Source organism: Falco punctatus (genome assembly GCF_963210335.1).
Source record: "Falco punctatus genome assembly, chromosome: 11".
In the NCBI taxonomy this organism is placed as follows: Eukaryota; Metazoa; Chordata; class Aves; order Falconiformes; family Falconidae; genus Falco; species Falco punctatus.
Genome location: NC_137591.1, coordinates 2,668,298 through 2,689,484, shown reverse-complemented (window position 1 = coordinate 2,689,484; position 21,187 = coordinate 2,668,298). Strand labels below are relative to the sequence as shown.

The 21,187-nt window shown below is 44.1% G+C and overlaps 1 protein-coding gene across 3 annotated transcripts in view; it reads left to right on the top strand.

Annotated features, from left to right (window-relative positions):
- Positions 1–21,187, top strand: part of DNAJC6 (DnaJ heat shock protein family (Hsp40) member C6) — a 53,444-nt gene that overhangs the window by 22,490 nt on the left and 9,767 nt on the right. For all 3 annotated transcript variants that reach the window (XM_080407248.1, XM_080407249.1, XM_080407247.1), the window contains 12 exons: positions 5,384–5,534; positions 6,436–6,485; positions 6,593–6,741; positions 10,781–10,903; positions 13,078–13,211; positions 14,396–14,590; positions 14,841–14,958; positions 16,590–16,669; positions 16,850–17,043; positions 17,132–17,212; positions 18,119–18,565; positions 20,910–21,062. In XM_080407248.1, the coding sequence (XP_080263374.1) occupies positions 5,384–5,534; positions 6,436–6,485; positions 6,593–6,741; positions 10,781–10,903; positions 13,078–13,211; positions 14,396–14,590; positions 14,841–14,958; positions 16,590–16,669; positions 16,850–17,043; positions 17,132–17,212; positions 18,119–18,565; positions 20,910–21,062 (1,875 nt within the window). The remainder of the gene's footprint in view (positions 1–5,383; positions 5,535–6,435; positions 6,486–6,592; positions 6,742–10,780; positions 10,904–13,077; positions 13,212–14,395; positions 14,591–14,840; positions 14,959–16,589; positions 16,670–16,849; positions 17,044–17,131; positions 17,213–18,118; positions 18,566–20,909; positions 21,063–21,187) is intronic.

The window sequence follows — 21,187 nt, the reverse complement described above, 5'->3', positions numbered from 1 at the left end:
GGAATTCATGCCCTGTGGTTTGTAGGGTTTGTGGGTTGCCTGGGGGGGCTGGTGCTCAGGGATCCCCCAGGCAGACAAGGACCACAATGTGCAGCCCTTGCAGGGAAAGCTTCCAAATCGGCTATTTCTCGCTTGTTCCAACCCGTGAGCATCTCCCTCAGCTGGTAGTAGAGTAGAACCCTCTGTTGCTGGCCCCTCCGTGGTCCTCTGTGAAACCTCTGGCTGTGGGTGATGGCGGCTGGTGCCAAAGCATCCCCCATCACACAGGGTCACCCCCCTTTCATTCACCCCTTTCTGGCCCCAAATCCCAGTCTTTAAAGCTGGGTTTTGTGTCTTTGTTTAAGTGTCTTTGGTTTTGAACCTAAGCACAAACACTGCTCAGGGACTGCAGCAAGAGGAGCTGAAGCGAGTGGTCCTTTGTGAGGGTACGGGAGGAGGGAGGTCTTTCCCTTCTGGATACAGTGCCGTTTCTTTCCCTGTCCATGTGGAGCAGCAGTTTCCTAGTTTGGCTAATACATACACTTTGGGGTTGCCCTGCTAAGGGAAGACAGGTGACAACAGGTCTCTTCTGACAGTATCAATGGGTATCGGTCTCTGCAGGCTCCCAGCACCCTGTGGCTGTCCTGCCAGAGCACTTTGTGTCACCCTGCCACAACACCTCTGCCTTTGGTGAGCAAGTCATGGGGGGGACAGCAGGCAGAGGGGCTGTGCTCAGCTGTTTCCGTACTGGGGCGCATCCTTCTGAACTCCCCTGGCGATCGCAGCGTTCCCTGAATCTGCACCCTGCTGCGGTGGGATGTGGCTATGGGGGCGCAGTGTTTCCTGCGGTATCTTGGCAGCCTCTCTGCCCTGGGAGAAGTTCTCTTCCTGCGCTGCACATCCTTCTCCTGATGCTCTGTAAAATTAGCTGAAGTGCTTTAATTAAAATTTCTACGCTCCCTAGCTGCCATCCCGTCCAGCACAAGGCTGGTACTGTCAGCAGAGGCTCCTTCAGTTGTAATCTGTCCAGAGACATCCCACCCTCTGGCTGATGATGAGAAAGGACTGTGGTAGGAACACTGCTCTGTGACATATTCTAGTTTTGTAAGGAGATGCAGCAGGTTGTCACAGCACTTGATGACTACTGGAAGTTTATTCTGAACACAGAATAATCTCTTCTCAGAGCAGACGTTAGCTCAGAGCAAGTACCTTCAGCCAGAACAAATGCAAACTTCCACTTGTCAATCGAACGGATGAAGTTGGCTCTTTTCCATGCTGCTCCATCGGCTTGAAGCACTTCAGTGAGACCATCATTGCCATCACCTAACAGAGCTGTGCAAGAGGAGCCATCCCATGCGTCTCGGGCATGTCTGCAGGGCACATGCAGCAGTAAAACCACTACATTAAAAGTTCTTTTATTGGGAAATGAAAAGGCTGCCGTTAGCAAGCAGTCCCTCTGAAACTTGTGCTACAAATACAGGTCAGAAGCGTGTCTCTGAAGTGCACTAAGCCTTTCGGGGAATATCCAATAACTGGGTTAATAAAAAGTTCCATGTAAGGAACAAGATGCATCTTATATACGTAGAGGCTCATTCTGCATAATGAGACTTCTAGACAGCAACTCCAGCCCATGGTCAATGTTAACGGAACTGCTATGTGACAACATGCCAAAAACTGGGATCCGAGCCACATGGCATGCTCCTGTGCTGCTAACTTGCAGCAAACTGTTTTTACGCAAACAAGCCTGCAAGCTCCTTTTTCTGCCCTACCAGAAGATGCTCATGGGGCTTATGTGGGTTCCTACAAGCGTTAATTTTGGCTTTGGCTACAGCGTAGACAAATGTGTGCATGGGATGCAGTTCCTGGGGAAGGGATGGTGTTGTGCCTCAGGTGCTTCATTTTAATACAGAATGTGCCTTCTGCCTTTGTGCTAAGGGAAAGGAATGTTCCTCTGTTCTGGGTTTACCACCCAACTCTGGTAGGAAGATCTTTCTGAGCAGGGATATGCTGTTACACTGCTGACTCAATATCCTGACCAAGCTAGTGGTGATGACCTTATCTGCATGGTGAAACCTGAACCTCCTTCTTGCTAGGCTCCAAGAGGGAGCAATGCCTGGTGCACCCCTTCAGACTCGGCAAGTGTCCTTGGTCTTCCTCCTACCGCAGAATAGGTCATAGTCCTCCACAGGCTGGCCAGTGTGCTTGTGTGACAGCTCAACTGCTGTTTTCTCAGGCCTTTTATGCTCGAGAAGAGCAAACGTACAAAGCCAGCTGTCTCTGAGCATGGTTCAGGGACGTGCAATGGCAGCAGTAGGTGATGCCTGGCCAGGTGGCTCATTTCCATAGAAGACGTGTGGGACGTGGGGCTCAGCCCTCCCCGTCCCATGCCCCGTGTCCCGTCCCAGCGACTGTTGCACGTGGCCCGGGGAACCGCAGCTGTCCTTTGGAAAGGTCTGCAGGAGCTCTGAAGGTCTCTGTTTGCAAGAGGGACTTAGCATAGAAATGTTTTATTCAGCAAAAGATGCAGGGGCAAGCTACCTTTTTTTTTTTTTTTTTTTTAATCTAATTTTTTTTTGTTGTTCTTGTGCATTTCTGTATATATTGGCAGGTTCGTGTGTTAATGCATTGACTCTTTCTGCTCCTTTATACATCTTTATGCTTTGTAGAAGACACTGCCTGGCAGAGGAGCCTTTGGATGTATTTATTTTGTTCTTCTCTGAGCAGTCTGTGAAGACCGTATCATTCCTAGTAACTGAGAAAGACTGCCTTTGTCAGCACCCAAGGATGCTGCTCTCATCCAGTGACTAAAAGATACCCAAACAAATTACTGCACCTGGTATAGTACCAAGTGCTGCTACGTTGTAAGCTTCCTCAATAGCTGAGTAATACTTGCATCGTGTTAAATACTAGTTTTGTTCTCTTGGTTGAGTAGCACCAGCTCACGTTTCTTCATTAGCCATCTTTCCTGTTTCTCTGTTTTAGTGAACATAGTAAACTTGGAATTAAATGCTGCTGCTTCTTTTAGAATGATAGTGAAATTCTCATTCTCCCTCTTCCTCCTCCTCCCTGCCCCCCAACCACCCCCCGGGGTTGATTTCTAAAGATTCTAGGTTTTCCATACTCTTGAAGCCTTTCTGTTGCTCTCCTACAGCATTTCTAACCATAAAAATGTGTCCAATACCATTGGTCATTGGTCCTCTAACCTTTTTGCCCCTGCTTTCCCTGTTCCAAGTTACCACCTTTCTGTCTTCTTTTCTTTAAAAAGTTGACCTGAAGAACTAAAAGTACCTTTTGACCAGTACCTCCTCCTTCCATCCCTGGCTGTTCTAGCACAGAGTAATATGAAAACAAAGTTTTTAAAGAGAGATCAAACACTGATCCCATACTCGGAAGCCAAAGAGCTACTTTGATTATTTTTTTTTCTTTCTATTTTTTTCCTCCTTAATCATACTTAAGTAGATACTAGCAAGTGGCTTGGCAAAAGAAATACATCAGTGCCTTAAGAAGGCATCTTCTGTTCCGAAGCTGGCAGAGTTCAGAAGAGAAGAGATGGTCTAGCACATGGATCATGTGCGTGTGAATCATGACCACATCAGAGTGCATTAAGCATCCTCTGTGCACAGGGGAATAAATAGCATCATTTCACCAATAGAGCTTCCAGTTTAAAGATACTTATTTATCTATAATGATGTTTATTGATAGCTTGCTCTGGGTTTGAAAGAGTGAATGCCATTTAAATGGGTTTGGTAATCTACAGAGTAAATCAGTAGAAGCTTTTTTAGATGTAGCTTCTTCCATGTTTCTTAATAGTCTGAATGTCTCCAGAATATTTCTTCTGGAAATGATGATTACATGAGCAATATTTCACTAGCTTATATCTAACACCACTCACAGATGTTGTATAGAACCAGAGAAGTGATAGCTGTAAGGTCTCTTCGTAAATATGAAACAAGCACTGGTAATGTCACCAGCCTGCCTTAACCATGATAAATCTTCCCCATTTCTGGGAGCTGGAGTAATTAATAATGATCAGCATGTTCGTTTTACAAAGCAGCTGTCCCATGGCTCTACGGCAGTCTCTTGGACTTTCCGGGTGCCCTGGGAAAGGCAACCCTTAGCAGATGCTATCTCGATTATGAGACTACCTGCGTGCGTGGCATGTATTCACATAGGTTGCTTGTTGCTTAATTTGCTGTGCTAGAGGATCTAGCTCTTCTGACTAATCCAGCATAATGAAGTAACAAATATATAATTAAAATAATGTAGTTGAAGTTCACTAAGATCAAAATAGTTGCAGCGTAGTGAACAGAAAGCTATTTTTAAGTAGTCAAGAGCTTAATTTGTAGCTAATAAGCAGTTAAACTACCATGTTGCTAGGTGTGTGTCTGACAACTTGCAATAAAACAAAACCACATCTACTCAAGTTTGCAACCAAACTATTACACTGCTTCTCTAAGAATGATGCTATTAATGCAGCCCTGCTATAATAAGGGAGGCTGCAACAAATTGGTTCTTGGTTAAGACAGTGGAATAGTTGTTGTATTATAATTGCAAAATGCAAACACCTGAAGCGTAAGACCATCTTGCAGTGCACCAACATTAACACTTTAAATGGCTTTTGCTCTGTGTTAGTCTCCTATTGACTTCGCAGCTTCGTGCCATGTCAAGATCTGGAAGAAAAAGCTTATCAAGGAGGTCAGCCCCACTCTGCTTTAGCCTTAGCAATTTGCTGAGCCTTGTACTACGGCTGCAAACACACAAATAACCACGAAGGTTCTCGTTCTCAGCTGCAAAGCTTAATTCCTGAACTTCCTTCTTTTCTTGCCAAAACCCAGGCTTCTATCTTCCACTCAAGCAAATCTAACTGGACTCTTAAGTGATTTAAAATGACTCTGATGACTTCCTCTGTATCCATAGAAATGGATAGTCACAAGATAACCTTCAGTCGTCTAGCTGCAGTCAAGCTGGCAGCTGTGGCGGTTATGCTGAAGAGCTGTCGTATATACTAGTGCCTTTTTCTTACCCTGTGGAAGTGGTTGTTAATTTGGTCTCGGTTATGATCAGCAAATCAGCTGCATGCTGAAGAGCTGGTCTTCCTTTGCGTTGGGTTGAGAGGTGAGGGAGCTTGTGTGGTTGTTGTCCATACTATGCTAATACTAAACAGCCAACCTACGTACAACACCAAGAGTCGATAGATGGTTCCTAAGCCCAGCTGGCAAGGATGTGCCATCTCTCATCTCTGGAAAATCATGACTTTAATAAGTAAAACTACTTTTTCCCTACACTTACTTGACGTGCAGCAGCGCACGTGAGTATGTTGGTTCTGAACCGAGCAGTGGGTTTGTTGGTGCTGTGGATATGTTCCAAATACGTGACATTGGCTTTGGTTTTGTTGTACTTGAAGGTGCCTCATCACCAGACATGGAGTCCAGCTATGGGGGAGGCTTGCTTGATATGGTGAAAGGAGGTGCAGGGAGACTCTTCAGCAATTTGAAGGATAACCTGAAGGATACCCTGAAAGATACATCTTCAAAGGTCATGCAGTCTGTTGCCAGGTACAGTACAGCTGAAGCTGCCTAACGCAGGTGAAATTGCTAGCTGCAAAGTGCCAGTCTGAGCTGCCATCCTAACTGGCACGGCACAATCTCCAGCTAACTTAATAAAGGAAGGAGGTGAAAATCATGAGTGACTTCTTTGATTCTGTTTCATAATTGCTATTTGGCCCCAAAGAAGCAGGAAAACCAAAGTAAGAAATCTAAGCTTCACAGTGAGTAAGCATCAACATCCTGAAGTCTGTAAAAGCCCCCCTGTGAAAGGGGAGCACTTGGTCTCCGATTCCTTCATTGACCCCCGTGGGGTGCTTCTGCTCAACCACTGCTTGAGTATTTTGTTGCTGAAAATTGGCTCGTGTTATATGCCCTCCCTTTGCAGTGCAAGGAGGCTCTACTTGCTGATGTAACTGCTCCCTTCGCTAAAGCCACCTTTTGAATTGAAGGAAGAGCTGAGGTGACTTTGCTTTGGTTACCTCTGCTGGCATTGTCCCCTGTGCTTGATGCTCTACCTGCCTCTGAGGGATATGGGGCTACAATAAATTAAAGAAACTTAATGCATGCAAGACCTCAGAGGCTTTGAGGGATCTGCAAAGTGGCAAACTACTAGAGATTTCTCCTGCAAAGTGGCACTGAAAATTAATGACAAAAGGGAAAAGGGACCTTTTTTTGCAAGCTTCTGCAGCCAGTTAATTGCATATGTGGAAAGGAAGACTGGGTCACTGTCTGCAGGAAGCTATTTGCACCCTCTTCTTAAGGCATAATGACACAGTACAAAGAATCATTTTTAAGATCATTCTTTCCTTCTGTTATAAGCAGATCTTTGTGGGAAAACGCTCTTCTGGTTCCTTTAATGTGCTGTCTTCTGGAAATGTGCATAATGTCTGTCTCCTACTTTGCCTTTTAGTTACACCAAGGGGGAGCTAGATATTTCATACATTACCTCAAGAATCATAGGTAAGTGCTGCTTCTTGGATAAATAAAACCTGTAGTATCCCAGGGTTCAGAAGCCCACAAACACGTTACGGTGCACACTCAGCCTTGGCTCCTTCTTATGTTTCTAGTGATGTCTTTTCCGGCTGAAGGCGTTGAGCTGGGATTCAGGAACCACATCGAAGATGTACGGACGTTTCTGGATTCCAGACATCCAGACCACTACACAGTCTTCAACTTGTCACCCAAATATTATCGCAGTGCCAAGTTTCACAACCGGGTAGGTGTCTTCCAAGAGGTTAATGAGAACAGGTGCTGAAACGCCTCAGGAAAAGGGGCACCAGGTCCTGTTTGTGTCTATCTTGAGCGTGGCAGAATGTAAGAAGCTGAAAAAGGAATTATAGTTGTTTCTAAGCTGCTGTGGTTGGTTCTGGGTTTTAGCTGATGTCTGGGGCGGCAGGGATTAAAGAGCTGGAAAGTTCAGGGCTTAATGCTTGTGTTAGAAGCCTGTGAGAGTAAGTGGCACTGCACTAAGTTGAGCCTGTGCTGCTCTTGGCTCCTACGTAGCTGTTAGAAACTGCTGCAGAGAAATAAGGGACAAAGTGAAAGCGCTTTGAAAGAAGTTACCAATAAAAGCAGATAGATTATTTTCATGTTGAACAATCCTTCAGTTGTGCTTTAATCAAGCAGGAGCCCTTAGCAGGCAAAGCACAGGACTGGAAACTGGATCTAAGGGGTGTTTTGGCTCTTCCACTAGCGTGTGACTTTAAAAACCCACCTCCACTCTCTGCCCCAGTTTCCTTCTCTAAAACCAGAACAGCATACGGGAGCATTGCAAGCCTCTGGTTCATTAATGGCTTTTAGAGGAAATCTCTATGAAATACTGCTGTTGAAATGCAAGATTAGATCTAATCTTTCAGAAAACTTCCTGTTCTTTCCCTTTCCCACAAGGGAGTTAACGATTTTTAAATTCCTTATTTTTCGTTGCTTTCAACACAAAAGGCAACAGCAGTTGCCAGGCTTAACCCTCGGTCAGGGTAAGCGAATATCATGCAGCATAAGCCACATTTCAGTTTAATTTGCAGTATAGCTGGATCTATCAGCAGCAATTTTTCTGATCACCAGAAATCACTCGCACTTGAAGCAAATTTCTCAGTGGTAGTCGGTAACCACCCGTGACTTCAAATATGAGTAAATGAACAGGAAAGACTAATTAAATGATATCAAGGGCTCTGAATCTTCATTCTCACCGGGTTCTGGTGCATCACTGTTGGTGGGAGGAGAAAGACAGCTCTATTTTTGAAAGCCCAGCATTAAACATCTGTTGGTATATTGCTTGACCTGGCCATAACTTCTCCATCCCCGGTGCTTTATCTCCTAACCTACCCAACAGCTTAACAGATGACTTTGTGTGTCACCCCCGAAGCATGACCAGGTGCTTTGTAAGCTATTGTCTTGACACACAGAGGAAGAAAATGATGCATCTTTTAATAAAGCATTGTACTTTCAGGTTATGGTCTAAGAAATGCTGACTCCAGGTATTTTTCAGGAAAATGAAATGTGCACAGCACAATACATGAGATCAGGTGAAGCATGGAACAATTATAAATATGAGGTTGCACTTCATATATATCAGAAAAAATACTAATGGGCTATCAAGGAGGTGAAAGCATGTTAAGAGTAATTTGTGCTTTGGATGAGGATGCCAGCTGAGTTGAAGTTTTGAGATACACACTTGTTCTTCAAAGTGAAAGCCTTTTTAATTCCTATTGTCTTTAAAACTTTTCATTCTTAAGATCAAAGTAGGTCACTTTGCTGCGTAGTGGCACAGAAGGAAGGTAAGTTAATGTCCTGATGGACCATTTTCCTGCCTGGATGTGGCTGCATGGGTCATGAAGCCCCAAGTGCCCCGTTTATCGAGGAGAAGAGGGGACCACGGACACTAAAAGCTGCTGGTCCCATCTGGCTGTGTTCTGTTCTCCTCCTGCCTTGCCTCCCTGGCAGGACAGCAGAGCTCACGCCTGCTCAAGGAAATGTGAGCAGTTTGAAAACATATAACTCAAGTATAATGTTAAACCAAACCAAACTTCAAAGTCTGTGATGGGTCACATTCCTGGCTGTTGCTGCCCTACCGCTCAAGTAAAACAAGCACTGGCTGCTTATTTCCAAAGCTCTAGAAGAATTCCTGTTAGTTTTACATTTTTTTTAGAATCCTGTAAGGTTGTCTTTCATGGGTGGTGGTGAGGTTACATTTGAAATAAATGCCATGCTACATAGCGCCTATTTAATTTTCTAATTGTGAACTGACAGGCAGATGTGTAATTACAGGCAAAGTAAATATATACAATTATGGACTGTTGGAAAACATATATTATTAACTTGATAACTGATAATGGCTTTTCCAGATGCTTGACAGTGTGTTGTCCTGAGGTCTGTTGAGAAGGTCACCAGTGAAAGGGTCACTGGTCATATTAATTCTAACAGCCACTTGGAATCTGAATTGTGTTTTAGCGATCTAATTGCAAGTGGATCTTGTGCCTCCCTCCAGAAACCTGCTGCAAAAGTATTTGGGGTTGGGAGGAGAAGACTTTTCCTTGGTATAATAAAATAATTGGTGTGATAATATAAAATAAGTTATAAAAGAATATGTCATTTATAGCATTAGTACTCCACCTGTTTAAAGAATTGAAGAAATGTTTGTGATACCTCTGTAATTCAGATTGTACAACGGTCCCGTGGCTGCAGCAGGATGTACCCTGCCAGGTCCGTGGACCAGAAGCTAACGCTGGCCGTTCCTGCACTGGAGGTCACTACAAAGCGAACTCTTGGGGGTTTTGTGCCCCCTCAGCCCTTCCTGAAAATGCACAGAAAGGGTAGAGGCAAGGGAAAAATAAGTGTGTACAACAGAAGGAATGAAACAAAGTAAACCTCTCAAGGCAGGAGAAGATGGGTGATGAGTATAATGCTGTAGGGAGGGTAAACAGGGAAGGGTCATTGCCTGCCTTCCAGAGCCTGAGCATGGTTTGACTTGTTGGGTGGCTTCTACAACACAAACCTGTGTTTGCTCACCAAGTGCGGGGCTGAATTTCAGGATATTGTGGAGACTAAAAACTTTTGTGAGTTTAAAAAGCTATTAGACAAATATCTAATTGGGTATTAGACCAAATGTTCAGCGGAGGCCTGCCAGGCTCAGAAATGCCACCAGCAGGATGGATGTGCTGGGTTAGGCAGTGCTCCTGCCTGCTCTGCCCCTGTGTCCTCCAGCTGTCATTGGAGATGTTGTTTGAGACAACACTCGGCTTGGTAATTCTCTGGCTGGAGTCTGGATTCCTGCTTCTGCTATAAGATGTTGTGCAGGTGTATGTAAGAGAGAACCTTAAATACAAGTTTTATTGAACCTGGAGCACTTCCTTCCTCTGAGAGATGAAATGGTCCAGTATGGAAATCATATCGCTATGTAAGAACATCTGGGCACACCATCTCATTCCTGCCCCCAGTTCTTATTAAGCAGGATCCAAATGTTAGTTGAGAGAGAGAACCAATTCTTTGAGGACAAGCTTCACAACGTTTCTCCTTTAAATTTCTTCTAGCCAAAAATGCCTTTTTAAAAAGTATTTCAATTAAACCCAGATGAAACTGAGATGTCTATAGAAGGCCATTTGATGTGCTGTTTGAGACTGCAAGGACTGTTCTTAGATAAGTGTTGTGATTAAGAACTAGTACATTGATGTCTAGTTACTATTCATACTTTAGGATTTGTGGGTTTTTAGCTCTAAGTAGTCATTCATTTTTCTGGCTCGTGTACTAAAAAAAATAAATTTGTATCTGAGTAAGTATAGTTAACAGAATTTTCCCTTTCATCAGCCTAATATCTGTCAAATAGGGCTTGAAAATCCTATGACACAAAATGACTGAGAATAACAGATGCTCAGTATCCTTTGAAAATCAGAACTGTAGTTTTTAGGGTCAAGTTGTACAAAGGCTTTAGGCATAGCAGAAATCAATGCGTTGCTGTGAGACTGGAGTGCTAGGAAAGGCCACTCAAGATAATCTGACTTGGAATGTAATTTTTTTAAAATGTATAGTCAGTGACAGTACATGGCTAGTATGTTATTTAATTGAGAATTCTTTTTTGTCTCCTTGTAATTCATGAAAGCCACGGAGCAGAATTATGCATGAGAAAAGATAAGAGTAGGCTTCAAGCACAAAACTCTGGGCTGTAAAAGAGAACTACATTTCTTGGCAGAAAGCATTTGTAAAAACATGCTTGCATAATGCTGTTTCGAAGCTGGCTTTTGTTCATCGTGTGACTCTTGTAGGTATCCGAATGTAGCTGGCCAGTACGACAAGCGCCCAGTCTGCACAACCTCTACGCTGTCTGTAAGAACATGCACAACTGGCTACAGCAGAACCCCAAAAACGTGTGTGTCATCCACTGCATGGTAAGTACACCAGAAAGTAACCAGATTTTTAGACCTATGCATCATAAGTCATATAGCCTGCTGCATGTCTGGAGTCTGTGTACAAGGATGGTGACAATTTCTAATAGAAAACGTAATAAAATGCACCCCCATAGAAAGGGGCATCCTCTTCCATGTGCAGCTACATAGCTAAGCTAGAATACCTAACACTGAAAGGGAAGCAGGAATGCAAAGCAAGAGGGGTCACAGTTGTTCTAGCAGTGAGCTACTAGAGGTGATGAGTCACAAAAGGTTTGAAATACACCCAAGAACTGTACCCTAAGAGTTGTCATCTTGCTGTGGCCTTACATTTTATTGTAAGTTTGTCGCAGGACAAAATGTAGCCTTGAGACTGAAGGTTGCTGATGCAAGTTGGGGAGAAAACATAGAGTTGGGAATTCTGTCAAACTGTGAAACTGAGATTGTTAAAGTCTCTTGTGGTCATTACTTGTCAGGCCTGGCTGAAGAAGTCCAGTTGCTTTCTGCTCCTCTCTGTGCATCACAGCTGAAATGATCGCTAACCCTCCCGTAAGGGTTACTCAGTACTGGACAGCATGTAGACAGGATGCATGAGAGCGGTGTGATTCTGTACGACTAACCTTGCAACTTACCCCATACAACCTTTAATATTGACAGAAATGCCCAAAAGGAGAGTTTTGCTCCTGGAGCCTCAATTAAATCCGGGAGGCTGTCAGCCCTGATCAGCATAAACTGGAAGGAATGGAGGAAATGGCTGATCCCAAACTGCATAGACCTTATGTACAAGTCTGGCATTTCTGCCTTGCGTAGCACAGCCAGCAGCTACGGGGTATAAATTCCTTTCAAACACAGATGAAGATGCTCTTGATGCCTCCAGTCCCGGAAATCTAGCTCAAGAGTCAAATTCCTTTACTCTCCTTTGAGCGATGAATAGCAGGATAATGCTGTAAAGGACAGGGAGTCCTTTACGACACTTCCCAAGAAGTCTGCAGAAGCCCACTTTAGTTTATATTGAACCTGAGAGATCTTTTCAGAAGCAACTGGCAGGGGCTAAACCTTAAAAAAAGCAAATAGCCTGTTAACCTTGAGCACGTGCTCAGGCTCAGCAGATTGCTGGGGTCTGGGTCAGCTCTGGTATGGCAAATCCTACAGCGTGGCTGGAGTGCCTAAAAGGTGCCTGAAGGAAGTAATTGCAAGGAGCCTGTATAACTTTTAACTTGTGTTTTCAGACTTTGAGGGTGACCGGCTGCCTGACAGGGCAATAGGTTTCCCACTTCTTCTTTGTAAATGAGTCTTGACCTCTGGGATCTTCTGTCCCCTCTGAAGAGTGGGAGGTGAGCAGGGTGGCATGGTACTCTGGTAGTACCAAGCATGTTCTCGTACCCATTGCTGCACAAGAACGTGCATCCAAAACCAAGCAGCACCAGACCTGGATTTTGGTGGAAGCTGGCTGAGGGGCTTTTTCTTTTTGTTTGGCTTGCCAGAGCTGGGGTATGGTCCGTATGGCTCATCAGCTCATATGTTCCTGGGTACAGCGGGGACCTGGGGCACTGGGGAGGATACTTTGGTTCTCTCCTGCTCTTTCTGTATTTTTGGTCTATCAGCCTCATTCAGCAAACACACTTTCCTCCATATTTGCCTTAAAGAGAACATGGACTTGTTCAGGAGCAATCTGTAGGCTGAGGGCTGTGGAGGTATTTGGCTGAGGGAGCCTTGAGCTAGATTTTTTTGGTTTCTTTGTGAATTCTTCTAGGTTTCAATTTCTATTAGATGGCTGCCTGCAGCTGTAGGATGGGTGTATTCTGACCCCGGGTCAGTTCAGGCCTAGGTTTGAAATAACTATACTATTACAGCTTGGGAGCAGCCATGAAACACCAACATTTGTACACGGAAGGTACTTCTGGGCTTTCAAAATAAGCATAAACCATCCTCAGCTTGGGTTGCTTACAGGATATTGTCTGTGCCTTGATCCGGGCCAGTGCTGCTCACTGAAGTCCTAGGTATTAAACAAATGACACAGCACTGAAAATTCCTCATCAACTTGTGGCCTCAATCCTAGTCTTTCTGGAGAAATTATTTTATGTGATTTAAGGAAGAGGGGAGACCGTTCTGCTGAAATTTAAAGGATGTCGCTGATACTTAACGCATTTTTCTCTTCCCGCCCCTTTCCCCAACAGGATGGCCGTGCAGCCTCAGCAGTGCTGGTCAGTGCGATGTTCTGTTTCTGTCACCTCTTCTCTAATCCAGGCCCTGCTATGCAGCTGCTGAACACAAAGAGACCTGGAATCGTACTGTGGCCATCTCACAGGAGGTAGGGTATACTGGCTAAATGGTATACAAGCGAGCTGTATTCCTTACGCTAAAAACAAAAACTGTTGTGTGTGTTTTGGCAATGTGTTCCCAGCCCCTAAGCTGAGATTAGGCATTCAGATTTCAGTTTGTTCCCCAGAAATAAGCGGTAAAGTGGTGATCAGGCACAGAACAGGCTGTCCAGAGCAGCTGTGGGATCTCTGGCCTTGGAATTCCTCGGCTTGGTGTCACCCCCAGCAGTGTAATCCAGTTCTGAGCTACAGCTTTGAAGTTGGTCCTGCTCTGAGCAGAGCACTGGACCAGATGGCCTTCGAAGCTCTCTTTCAACCTGAATTATTCTATTGATCTATAAAATAATGCAGGTGACCTGAAGGGTGTACATGCTGCACGCCCCAGTCTCACCACCCAGGCCAGCCTGAAGGCACTGGCAGGAGGTGACAAACTGAAAACTCCAAATATTCCTGTTGCAGCATGAGCAGTACTGATGCATTCGCTGTGGTACCTCGCTTTGATGGGTCTTAACTGGTATTTATGGCCTCTTCCGTTTTACCCACATTGATATAACAGTGATGAAGGAACAAAATCAAATATTACAATAGCTTTGCTCACTAGTTCAGGGAAGCTGGCAAACCTGTAGTTAAGAGGGCTTGGATGAATACCTCTCCTTATGTCAGCTGCATCCTTATGGGAGTTTACACTGTAAAATTGTTTTTTGGGTGTTTTGGGTTTTTTTACAATTTCCATTAAGCAGAGGAAAGACTGCCTGTCAGAGCAAACCACAGATAGTGTTATGTCTGTAATAATAATTCTTCAGCACATTACTAACAAAGTGATTAATCTGCTATGTACATGTCAAAAAAAAAAAAAAAAAAAAAGCAAACTTCTACTGGTAAACCAGAAAAACCATTGCTCAGCACCTTCTCTCTTAAAAGGTGAAGAGAACTGATCTTCAGCTCAGAGCTAAAGGCCAACTTCCTTCTTCTTGAGCTCCAGTTCTTGTAATTAAACAGAAGTAGAAGTGTAGATTTTTGTACCATCTGCAAAGATGCTGGAGTACGTGGAAACTCCAGTCCTAGAACTATGAAAGAATTGCACTTTCACTGGATTTCAAGGTAGACTTCAAGTACAGAATGAAACCTACTCAGCTGGGATGGAGATATCAGTAAAGGCTTTCTCTGTCCGCAGATACATAGGATACATTTGTGATCTAATAGCAGACAAGCCCGTCATTCCTCACTGCAAACCACTTACTATCAAGTCAGTCACCCTCAGTCCAGTCCCCTGCTTCAACAAGCAACGAAACGGCTGCCGGCCCTTCTGCGACATTCTCAGTGGAGAAACCAGAATCCTTACCACTTCCCAGGAGTATGAAAGAATGAAGTGAGTTGCTGTGGTCTCCTAACATCCTCAGGAGCTTAATGCAAGGAAGCTTTCGTTTTGCTGTAATGTGTCTAATACCTGTACAGCAGCCATGGCCGGACTGCCTGACAAATGAACATGTATTAATTGAAAGTTAGTGCCTTCTGTTTGCTTGGCCTGAATGAGATCAGTTTGTATGGTGATATTGTTGGCAGGTGCTAATGGTGTGGAAGGGAGCTTAACTGTGGATTTCCTTCTCTTCCCCTCAAAGAGAATACCGTGTGCAAGAAGGGAAAGTCCTAATTCCGCTGGGAGCTACCGTCCATGGGGATGTTGTTGTTTCTGTCTACCACATGAGATCAACCATTGGGGGACGTCTTCAAGCCAAAGTAGGAGTTTCTTTAACTTCTCTTGCATGGTAGAGGCAATGTACCTAACTAAGAGATGACTAAATATAGAGTCTAAGAATGCACATGGTGTTTGTGATGAACAGTTCCTTACTTGGCAGTAAATATAACACAGATTTGAGCGGTGCCAAGTGAAAACAAAGAACTGCCTATGGAGAAGTCCATGAGGCCTCTAATATGTCTTTATGGAGATGGTGTCTACTGATAGCATGTAGGATCCTTCCAGCTGATGTAACTGTCCATCACTAACCAGCTCAGGGCAAACCACTACCTACGCACTCTAAGAAGATGGAAGAAGATTTTCTTATGCTCAAATTAGAATGACTTACCAAGCTATTGCTCCTGCATGGTGTCTCTTTTGCTTGCTCTAGAGCAGCCTTTACCTTTTTTTGGTCACTAGGGCAAAAAGGCACTTTGTGTGGATTGGTCAGTCATAGGGATTGGAAAGACCATTTAAGCTGCAGGCTGGCCAGGCAGCCACCCCCTTCATAGCCAAAAAGCCTCTTAATACTAGCAGATCAAAGAAATGGAAGACAGTGGAAACTGGGGAGAGAGAATAGAGGAGCACTGAAGGGCACGTATGCTGATGTCTCCTTCCCATAACACAGCAGCAATGCTGAAAGTGAAAATATGTATTTGTCCGTGCTGTTCTAGGCTTTGAGGCTGACTTTAAAATCCTGTTCCCTGGCTCTTGTAATTGTGAAAGAGGAATTTGGAAATGCAGTCTGCTCAGACTAGAAAACTTGGATCTGCAAAAACTGAATCAGTAGTTGTCATACACTAAGGTGCTTTATTAAGCTTTTCAGTGATGAGGGTTAATTGGCTTACCCGGTGAAAAAAACTGTTTAAATTGTTTTTAAAATAATAATAATAAAAAAATTTAAAAGCACAAAAAGGGAGGGAAGAAGAACGAAGTTTTGTCTCACTTGCTTTGAGTATGACCTCATTTGCTCCCTGCAGATGGGTGCTGAGTGGCTGGTCAGGCACAACAGTTCCTGGACACTCACCATCAGCTGGGTGCAGTGGCTGCGATCTTGAATAGTCACTCTATCCACTGATACTTTAATCTGAGATCTTGTTAATTTTCCTGATGGTATGTTTGAAACCTTAACGTTGAAGTTGCAGAGTGAACAATGAACTTTTTTCTCTTCTTAATTTGTTACTTGTGCTGTTTGCTGTAGAGATGATGATTTACTGAAGCCTCTACTGCAAGTAAAATGGTCTTAAGTTTTCCCAGGGTGCAAACCTGTTGCTTCAGTGCATTCAGTGGAAACAGATACAGGTTTCATTCAACTGCTGAAGTGTCGGGTAGATCCCAGAAATAAAGACAAGCAGGGAAAGAAGGCATATACCTGAACGCTATGAAGGCACTGCTATATGGAGGCAGCTGCAGCAGGGTTTAAGGCAGATGGAAGTATCTGCGTTTGAGAAGGAAAAGCTCTGCTTTCTGTAGAAGCAGCAGAATGAATTAGCCTACAGAGTGGTTATGATTAGTCTGTATAGTTAACTGGTAGTAAGGTAGACTTATCGAACTCTCTGCATCTGCTATAAACAAATGTTTTAATTTAATGAATTTAGGCACTTGTTCAGTCTGGTTCTCTGTGTTTTTTCAGATGACCAACACACAAATATTCCAAATTCAATTTCATACTGGATTCATAGCCCTAGGAACAACCACACTAAAATTCACCAAGTGAGTATTTTAAGCTGAACATTAATCAAACCTGAAGCATAAAAGCCTTATGAAGGCTGAAGGAGAATATTCACAGATGAAATGTGAAGAGTCTGTGTGCATGCATGTATTGAAAGACTTCATATACCTTTGCAGAAATATCCTTTCCTTTTCAACTGTGCAACTCTTGTCCCCATTTAGGCCTGAACTGGATGCCTGTGACTCTCCAGACAAATATCCTCAGCTCTTTCATGTTATACTGGACATAGAAATACAGTCTACTGATAGACAAACCGAATTAACTCCCCCATGGGAGAACTTCACGACAAAAGACATCAATCCAACCATTCTCTTCTCCTCTCATCAGGAGCATCAGGACACTCTTGCTTTGGCAGGTAAGAGCTGCTTAGATTTATTCCATTTACATGCTTACCTGCATGCTGAGCTCTGTTTTGCTTATTTATTTGGTGCTCTGTGCTGCAGGTAGAGGTCCCGCTGATTCACCCCAGGATAACATCAGAAATGTTGGACAGAGCGCATTCTTCTCATCTCTCAGCTGGCAAGGTATGCAGGCTTGGTCTTCAAAGTAAAATCTGCTTTGAGCAGAAAAAACAACTTTTTTTTTTTTCCTCCTTTCTTGGAGCACAGAGTCAGGCTGAAGGGTCTGATTGTAACATGGCTTTCCCATTAGATCACAGGGTATTGCTGGTCACACCCTTATGTTGCAATTGAGTGGGAATTAATTTCCTACAACATGCTCTTCAAACATGGCTTGCTTGTGCCATGTATGACGATTATTGACATCGTTCGCGTGTAAAACTTTGCCTGAGGCCTCCTTGATGCTAAAATAAAATCTAAGCTGCTTTTTCCTAATGTTGCACTTCATATAACACGCTACGAGAACATAGCACTGAGAGTGTTTGTCTGAGAGGCCATTTAATAAATGCCTGTAATAATAATTTTAATGATTAAATTCATAATTTAATAATAACGATCTCACAGCACTGCCACATGCAGTGTTCTTCCTCTGGCATCAGTGCCACGTCTGGTAGGAACCTGGTGTCAGAGATGCTTGTGGGCACAGCTGGGAGGCAGGTTAATGCTGCTGCTCCTTCACAATGAGCCTTGCTTTGCCTGGATTTTGGGGCATGGCTGGAGATCACCCGGGATGTTTGGTCCTGAGCCAGAAACTCATTCAGTCTGTATCTCTGGGTGTTAACACTTGCTGACTCCTCAGCCTGGAGGAGACTCAATTAACCTCTGTCTCTGTTTCCTGATTAATAAAGCTGGCTCCTTACAATACAGACCAGCAAAGACTAATCTTCTCAAAGGACTTGTATTTTAAAATCTAGCAAAATGCTGCTCTGATATTCTCAGTAGCTTCTTCTTCTGCCTGTAAGCTGTTTTTTATGGGACCTTTGTGATGACAAAACTAACGGCTACCTAATTTTATTTTTAATCATTATTTAGATCAGAAATCTGACAAAAGTAGCTCTCACCCCACCTCAGAGGATCGAGCAGCGCTGGTGCATGAGGAAAGCGAACAGTCAGATGATGAACTCTTGTCCCTTTCCAGTCAGCACAGTAATGCCAGCAGTGACAAGCCTCATGGGACACCAAAACACAGCAAAAAGCAGCAAGAGCCTCCAGCACCACCTCCACCTGAAGACGTGGACCTGCTGGGCCTGGATGGTAGCCCTATGAGCAAGAGCTTTCCCTCGCAGCCCGCCACTGCCCCCTCTAACTCAGACTTGCTGAATGATTTGTTTGGGGTTGGTGGGCCAAGTTCCCAGAGTCAAAGTGGACAACCCGCTGCTGAGGAGGTCTTCCATGTGGGGGGACCGGGATCTGTGCAGTCAACTCCTCGGCGTTCCGCAGCTTCGGCATCCCCATCTCCATCCCCAAGGGTAGGAGAAGGTAATAGTGGCTATGCCTAGTGTGTGACTTGAGGCACGTGCTTTGAGAATCCCACCTGGGTGGTCTGCTCTGGGCTGTTGGGTTCCTCCTGGGTACACGTCTTTCATGAAAACTAAGAGCTGCGGGAGAACCCAAGAGGCCAGCCAGCTCCTCTACTCTGTGACAGGAGTTGGTGGATCTTCACAGTCAGGAGCAAAAACCAGATTATCTAGTTTGTTCCCTGAAGTCTCTACTGGAGCTCACCCAAGTGTTTGGTGGGCTTCTTCCACTGACAGCCACTGAACATCATCAGTTTTGCTCTTATTATGTGTCCGATGATGCATATGAGGACAATACATATTCATTTACAAAAAGAAAAAAGCCTTTGAGGTTTTGGATAGACCCATAGCAGTTTGAATTTAATTTCTCTCTTAACTTGAGGGGGTTTGGAGCTATGATACTGATTCTGGACTATGAAATGTGGCTACACAGTTCTGCTATTTCTGCTCTTTCTGCAAATGAGATAGGCAATATGAGAAGATATTTTTTTCTTCAAAGACAGACTGAGATCAGGCTGGCAGAAGGAGTGGTTGAATAGATATTAGAGCAAAGGGGTCCTTTGGAGAGTGAAGTGAACAGAGGAGAGCAAGTGAAAATCATTTATAAGCGAACAGGTGACTAGCCCAACCCAAGCTGCTCAGATTCACTGAGAGCCTCTGGAGTAGATGAACGTGAACAAGTGTCTGGACCTAAGAGCAGGTCTCTGTGCACCGCACTGAGCTGCACAGCCTCCCTGCCTTTGGGTTGGCCTCATCCTTTATGATACAGTTTAAGAGCTGATGATGTCAACACATACCTGATTCCAAGAGCTCAGTATGCTCACTTAACTTTTTCTCAGCGACTAGTGACTTAAAGCATTTGCAATACCTGCCAGCTTTCTTGTACAGAAATGGTATTTTTTCATTTTGCTAAGGAGGTGCAGGCTTGGGCGATGCTGGGGCTGGCACCGGTAGCATTTACCACAGGATGGCCCTGCTGCCAATTTCTGAAGGCTCTTCTTGAGTCCTCCTTTCTCAGCTAGAATAAAAAAACCTGCAGGCTTGGGGAGGTTTGCCTACTAGTACACTCAAACACCAGATTTGCCTGCTGTGTTTTTTTGAAGCGAAAGGGACAGGAGCAGTTATAATCTACTTGTACCAAGACTCGTGAAGGGAGGGAAGAGATGGAGACTGAGGACTGGAGGGACTGGAAGCAGGAGAAAGGAGAAGAATACAAGTTTCAGTGGAAGAAATTGAGCCACCTGTACATGGAGAAGGCTCGTCTTGCTGCAGGTGTTGTATGCTCAGTCTGAGAGCTTTTGCGCAGGGGTGGGAAGGTTGTGCAGACACGCATCTCGCAAGGCAGAGGTGCAGCAACAGTATTGGAAAAATATTTCTGGATATTGTTGAGCTTTGCAAGCCAGATTGGTGCATGAAAGAGAAAGGAAAAGCATCACACAGCTAAATTGTCCCAAGCCAGGAAAGCAAGAAGCACTTACAAGGTAAGTGGAGAGTAGTAAATTCTGAAATATCCTAAATAATGAGTAACATAAGTAACGAGTAGCATCATTAACACAATGCATAGCTTCTCAGGATTGTATCTTTCTTACAGCAGTATATATTGCATCTCTGTTCAGGATGCTCTTTACCTTAAACTTGTTGGCAGGTAAGAATTTGAGTGACCTCATAGAGGTTTCTTTTGTAGGTTGGGCTTGTTGGATTTTTTTAATGTGAAAGACAGTAGACAAAAAAGAAAGACAAACTGATTAAAAATGGGGTTTGAGAACGAACTGGATTTTTGTAACAAGTGATGCTATGTAGTAAAAATAGCAGTTATTTTCTAAAGCTGTTCCGAAAAATCGGTCCTTGTACCCTCAACATATATTACCTTTGACAGCCTAAAATCACCTTTGACTGTGTTCAGCTCTTGAGAGGAAGCAGAATTGCACCAGGATGCTAACTCGAGCTCCAGGCTGTCCCCCACTGTCCATGTACCTATTAACAGTATGTGCAAGCTGAAACTTTATCTTAAGCATCTAAGTATCTAAATACTCACTGTCGACTGCTCCTAAATTCAGCCCCTCTCTTTGGAAAAGACAGATGGGATCACCAAATGTGTTGCCATGACCAAATCATCTGGCTCTCTTGGTCCCTTAGAATTTCGCTAGGGTGCTGATACCTTCCAGTTGCTCTCCCACAGTCGCATGTTGTCTCCCATTTGGTACCTGCATGTGTTAGGTTTTCTTCTCCACACACCAGTGTCTTTTCCCTGAAGCACATCCATTGTACAAGTTAATGATTTCGTTTTCTCAAATATATTTTTACAGCCACTGCCTTTGATCCATTTGGAAGCAGCCCTAAGCAAACTGGTCCAGACCTCCTGGGTTCCTTTCTTGGTTCATCAGCTGTCCCTGGTGATCCTTTCCTTCAAGCAACAAGAAGTCCTTCACCAACTGTGCACAGTGATCCCTTTCACATGGGTAAGAAAATGAGGCTTTTCTAGTGTATTTAAGTAAATGTGAAATGCTGGTTTTAAATAGTGATGGAGCCATTAAGAACAAACCGATGCTTGCCATAAAATGATTCTAAACCACAGAAACCCCAC